The sequence below is a fragment of the Capsicum annuum genome, chromosome 8, assembly GCF_002878395.1.
Source record: "Capsicum annuum cultivar UCD-10X-F1 chromosome 8, UCD10Xv1.1, whole genome shotgun sequence".
Lineage (NCBI taxonomy): Eukaryota > Viridiplantae > Streptophyta > Magnoliopsida > Solanales > Solanaceae > Capsicum > Capsicum annuum.
This window is the reverse complement of record NC_061118.1, coordinates 38,543,673-38,549,976: the sequence shown is the minus strand read 5'-3', so window position 1 is coordinate 38,549,976 and position 6,304 is coordinate 38,543,673. Positions and strand designations below refer to the sequence as shown.

The following is a 6,304-nucleotide window of genomic DNA, read 5'->3' as shown; positions in this document are numbered from 1 at the left end:
ATTACATAATAATGGAGTCCACGTCAAAGATGTCACGTCAGCTAAAAAGGTTGACAACAATATGCTAAAATTTAGTTCAGGGGAGTAAGAGGACCCCATGAAATTGGATGTGTCATAGCAAATTTGATCATATTTCAGGGTACTAGATGCTTTACTCTATAAATTTTTGGATAACCATGTTATCTAAGCCGCCTTTCGCGCACCTCGAATAATTACACGTGATGCTTGTCACCTCCCACTCGCAATAGATACTGCTAAGGCTAGGACAAAAAGGGAGAAAAAGAAAACAAATTCAATGAGGGGGAAATTGTAAAGAAGTAATCTTTCTTTGATAATTATGGTGTCCAAGCTAATTTTCGCGCACTTAAATTAATACACGAGATACCTATTATCTCTCATCAATAACAGAGTAGACGTAACTTTGTCCACCCAGATCGGGACAAAAGTGAAAAAAAACAAAGGCAATTCAATAAAGGGGAAGTGGAAAAGAAGCAATTTTTACACTATACCCAGTTGAATTTCAAGATTCAAAGGGCATGTATTTTTAATTATAATCGTAGTGTACAAGTCACCTCAGTATACCTCAACTAACTGTACCGATACCTACCACCTTCAACTGCAATATATATAAGCTAACTCTGTCCACCCAACAAGACGAAATTTTCTGCCTTATTCATATACTATAAATTTCTACATAAGTTATATTTAAAATTACTTATGAAGATAATACCCAATTACCCCTGAACTATACCCAAAAAGGCTACGACATATTTCAACTTAAAGGAGGTCCTATTACCCTTGAACTAATTAAAAGTGTAATTTTGACACCCTTAGTGCCTACGTGGTGCCTAGGTAGCACAACACACTGAAGTGTTCATGTAGGCACACGTGTGTGCCACGTAGACACTAATGATATTAAAATTACACTTTTAATTAGTTCAGGTAATAGGACTCCCTTTAAGTTGAGGTGTGTCGTAGCGTTTTTGATATTGTTCAGGAGGTAATTGGGTATTTTCTCTTACTTATGATTAAACATTAATATTTAAATAAAATAAAAGAAATATTCGAAAAGAAGTAAAAGAAATTGTACCAAAAAGTGTGGACTAGTGGTTCAATAAAGTTAAGTAAGTACCATAAAGTTTCAAATTGAATTTTCAATAGAGACAAACGGTAGGTGATTTTTTTCCATCTGTTCTAGCCTTGATAGATAGAGTTAACTGGTTTCTATTGGTGATCGGAGGTAATAGATATTTCATAAAAATTAATCGAGATGCACACAAGCTGATCCACACGATGATTAACAAAAAAAATATAAAAAGTAAAAATTTCTTGTGTTCAAACATGTCCACAATTTCTCTGTTTCATTTCATTAATTACTAATTTATTATAGACTACCTACCAAATAGGCTCACCAAAAATAAATAAAAAGTAGTAATAAATTACTACCATTATAGACCCCCATACCCGACACCCCGCCCCCCACCAAATTTCTCCATTGAAGATATCACTCTGATATCTAGTATTTTCTGCATTTGATCTGGTTAGTATTACTATCTTCTTCTTTATTTTATTTTTTGATTTTATCACTTCCTCTTTTGTATGCCATTGATTTTTGTACTAGTTTTGTTATCTTTGTCCTACGTGGCATCCTACATATATTATGTCACACAAGGCAAGTATATTTATTTGTTTAACTTTATATTATACAAGTTTAAATATGTAGTTATGCACATTCAATATTAGAGGTGATGCGAACTGAGACGGAGTTAAAGAGCATGTTTATGTATTATGCCTTTACGGTTAAATGTCTCGTTCTATTTTGGTTATTTTTTCTTTTCTTTGTACAACTGATGGCATAATAATGCATAAACGTGCCGTTTCACTTGACGCCAGATTGCATTTGTGGCCTCCAACTTTAGGCGCGCACAAAGTAAGCACTTAAACTTGCGTCTTATGTAGTGTCTTAGGTGGCATCCTACATGTATTATGTCACGTAGAATGCATGTGTCTATTTGTTCAACTTTATATTATACAGGTCTAAGTGCCTAGTTATGCACATCCAGGGTTGGAGATCATAGATGCAAATTGATGCCGAGTTAAAGGGCATGTTTATGTATTACGCCTTTACGGTTAAATGTCTAATTCTGTTATGCTATTTTGGTTATTTTTTCTTTCCTTTGTACAAGTGATGGCATAATAATACATAAACGTGCCGTTTAACTTGACATCAGATTGCATTTGTGCCCTCCAATTTTGGGGCGTGCACAAGTAGGCACGTAAACTTGTGTAAAAAGTTAAACAAACAGACACATGCATCCTATGTGGCGCCCTACGTGGCAATATCGTCTCTTACGTGGCATCCTACATGTATTATGTCTCTTGTGTTTCTATTTGTTTAACTTTATGTCATACAAATTTAAATATATGGTTATGCACATTCAATATTAGAGGTGATGCGAATTGAGGCCGAGTTAAAAGAGCATGTTTATGTATTATGCCTTTACGGTTAAATGTCTCGTTCTGTTATGCTATTTTGGTTATTTTTTCTTTTTGTTGTACAACTGATGGCATAATAATACATAAACGTGTCGTTTAACTTGACGCCGGATTGCATTTGTGGCCTCCAACTTTGGAGCGTGCATAAGTAGGCACTTAAACTTGTATAAAGTTGAATAAATAGACACATGTGTCCGATGTGACATTTCAAACATGAGCTGCTTTTGTAGACATATTAACCGAAAAATCGGCATTAATGTTACTAGGCTGACCAAGCATTGGTGGTAATTTATGTTAAAAGGTTCCAGATTAAGCACCATATTGAGCTTACTATATATAGATTTTGTGTGAATCTAAATTGTTTTTATTTGTTGCTTACAGTAGAAACTAAGTATTCATCAAAGTTCAGCTCCAAGATTGTTGTAATGCACCCAAAAAGAGCTTCAAGAGTTTATAATGTTGGGTGCGTGCTAAGCACGGGCATGAATTAGCTAGTATAAAAGAGATAGATATCGAAAGATCAAACATAATGAAATCGCCCATAAATGACTTGTGTGAAATGTGAGGCAGATACCTGATTTTGAGTTAGATTTTTGCCATTTCCATACTAAGACTGAGTGTCAAATTATTAACAGAAGGAGAGATCGGCGCGTAAATAGGAAGAAGACTATTAACGTTCCCATACAGTCGCGAGGATGGTGGGACCACAGAGGCCGCAGTTCGTTCTCTTCGGATCCTCCATTGTTCAGATCAGTTACAGCAACGGCGGTTGGGGTGCCATTCTCTCTGAAATTTATTCCCGCAAAGTATCTCTCTCTCTCTCTCTCTCTCTCTTTGTTTTGCGATTTGTTTTGTACACTTGTGTTTCTGTTTCTTGATGGCAGAGGAGTATTCACATAGAAAACTATGGTTGGAGCTCGGAAAATGTTCACATTTGGTTCGAGAAATCAACGATAGTACACCAATTATATTTATCAAAAAATTGAATAAGAAACCAGAAGTTAGGATATCAATTTGTCATGCTAGTGCGGAAAAAGACACTTTATCGACAATGCCAATTAGCTTTATCTTATCAATCAGCCTTACTGGAGTTTGACAAGTCCTCATTTATTAGAGGATTTCCTATTTACACGAGGGACTAAGAACGCACCGGTGTATAGAGACGGAATTTGGGTATGCTTGTGTTCAATTTTCTCCCTTTCCGATTGTGGGAAACCATCTCATGTGTGTTCTAGATTTGGTTGATCTTAGCTGATTAGGAAGCAACGGTAACCACAGTTTTTTTACTGTTATGTTCTTCTTATACAAAGTTGTGTCCGACGCACTAAAGAATCTTGGCGTTAGCTAGTATATATCACTGTTTCGTTAACTTATGCAGCGAGTGACTTAGCAGAGATTAGAGAGTAATACCTTCTACCTTACTGTAGGCAGACATATTATTGCGAGGTTACTACGGTTGGAACTCCAGACGTGCTGTACAGGTCCTCGATCAAGTGTTTCCAAAGGTATCACATCTTTCTCCTAATATATCTGAGTGTTCAATTTATGTGAAAGTTCATGTATAGCTTGTTAGATTAAGTGCTTAGGCGCGCCCTCTGCCTTATTTCTTCTTTTATTATCCGTTAAAAGAACGCTTAATACTGCTGTTCAAACAATTTTTTTCTGCAAAGTGTAGGCAAGAAATAGTGCTATTTGTGTTAAGAGCTTAGCTATGCCTTTTGGTTCATATCATCTGACAAATCACAATATCATCAAAGTCTTCTCGGAGGTTGATATGGTTTGGGCATGTGATTAGTTGGGGCACGGATGTCCCGGTTCGGAGGTGCGAGAGGTTAGCTTTGGATGGTTTCAGGCGGGGTAGAGATAGACCAAAGAAATACTGGAGGTAGGTGATTGGACATGAATGGAGCAGTTACAGCTTAGCTTACTGTGGACATAACCCTAGATAAGAAAGTATGGAGAACACGAATTAGGTTAGAAGGTTAGTGCGTGTGGGTGAGTCGTAGCCAGTAGTTAGGTGTGCTTTGGGGTAGCCTTGCTAGTAGTTGTAGGACTTTTCAAATAGGATGGAGTCTCTAGTTAGGTGGTTTCTTGCGGTTTATTAGTGTATCGTACTACTTTGTGGGTGCCTTATTTCTGTTATTTCATCTTGTCTCATGTTTTATTACGACCTTACTTACTGTCTCTGTGTTTTGAGCCGGGGGTCTATAGAAAACAGTCTCTCCACTTCTTCAGAGGTAGTGATATGGACTGCGTACATTTTACCCTCCCCAGAACCCACTACGTGGGAGTTCACTGGGTATGTTGTTGTTGTTGCTTCTTGGATCTTTATCGTGGAGAGCTTTTAGGAATCGAGAATGTCCTTTAGAAACCTACTTATTTTTTCAACAAGATATCTCATCTGGTATTGGAAGACATCTCCGATATACAAACTTTTGACTTCTTAAATGGTGTTTTTCCTCTTCCAGGATGCAACGGTTCAGCCCATGTTGGTGATTGTTTACTTTGGTGGTAACGATTCGATGGGACCTCATTCGTCTGGATTGGGTCCGCACGTACCTCTTCCAGAATACATCGAGAACATGAGAAAAATTGCAACTCATCTCAAGGTATCCGCTTGTTTTCTATTTTTATCTGTAAAAACATGAACATTAGCTGGCTCAAGACACCGTAACGCCTTAAGATGTATAATGTTTCGAGAAGTCTGGAAATTATTTCACTTTGTTGCATACGATGGGTTGCGCTTATGTAAACAAACTGTGGTGATTATTGATCCTAGAATTTTTCTTTTTGGTGGGGATGGTTAGGGTCTCTCGGAGAACATTCGCATAATCTTTCTCAGTTGTCCACCTGTGGACGAGGCCAGAGTTCGTGAAAATACAAGGTAATTCGGTGCCCATCATCAGTTTCATGTTATCTCCCACCCTTTTCCGATTACTGGGCCAAGTTCGTCATCTCTTTTGCAAACAGTTCATATTTCAGTGAGTTGGTTCGAACAAATGAGTTGTGTCGACAGTATTCCGAGGCCTGCATAGAGCTGTGCAAAGAGATGAATCTGAAGTTTGTTGATCTTTGGACAGCACTTCAGAAAAGAGAAGATTGGTTGACCGCTTGTTTTACGTAAGTCCACCTACGTGTTTCTGCGGTTTTGTATCTCTACGAAATTGAGAACATCTGTGAACGTTTAACTGTTTCGCTCCCTAGATTTCAGTTGAATTCATATCTTATTGTTCTTTATGAATATGAAATCTGTTTTGTGATCTTCAGCATCATCGCTGAAATTGTCGCATCAACGGGAAAATCTTTCTACTCTAGATTTCTGCTGTTTATTAGCATGTCCCTAGAAATTGAACTTCCAACGTTACCGTATAGCTCTAGTTATGGTTTCTGAGTAACTCCAAAAAATACCATGAAATCAGTTTATGAAAGTGCTATACACGACATAGATCGTAACAAGTTCTAGCTAGATCAAAGTATTTTATTTCCGGTAGTTTGTTCAAGAAGGATAAGTTATGTTCACTACACTACTTGACAGTATCTTTTTGCGATAATCATCGATATCTGCGTTCTGGCATCTTGAATGGCAAACAAGGTTGAATATTGTCTCGGTGCTAGAATGCTACGTTATGTTCACTACACTTCTCGACAGTACCTTTTTGGGATAATCATCAATATCTGCTTCTCGGGATCTTGAATGGCAAACAAGGTTGAATATTGTCTCGTTGCTAGAATTCTAAGTTATGTTCACTACACTACTTGACAGCTAAGTTGCTCGGACTCTTCAAAAATATCATGGGGCGCGTGTCGG

The 6,304-nt window shown here is 37.5% G+C and overlaps 1 protein-coding gene across 3 annotated transcripts in view; it reads left to right on the top strand.

Annotated features, from left to right (window-relative positions):
• Positions 1-1,315: 1,315 nt before the first annotated feature.
• LOC107846417 (GDSL esterase/lipase CPRD49) overlaps positions 1,316-6,304 on the top strand; it is a 9,013-nt gene continuing 4,024 nt past the window's right edge. The window contains exons 1-7 of one of the 3 annotated variants that reach the window (XM_047394423.1): positions 1,316-1,540; positions 1,894-1,930; positions 3,132-3,302; positions 3,924-4,001; positions 4,965-5,105; positions 5,304-5,380; positions 5,467-5,616. In XM_047394423.1, coding sequence (XP_047250379.1) covers positions 3,192-3,302; positions 3,924-4,001; positions 4,965-5,105; positions 5,304-5,380; positions 5,467-5,616 — 557 coding nt within the window. In that variant the 5' untranslated portion in view covers positions 1,316-1,540; positions 1,894-1,930; positions 3,132-3,191. The other 2 variants (XM_016690820.2, XM_016690832.2) reach the window with 2 other exon arrangements.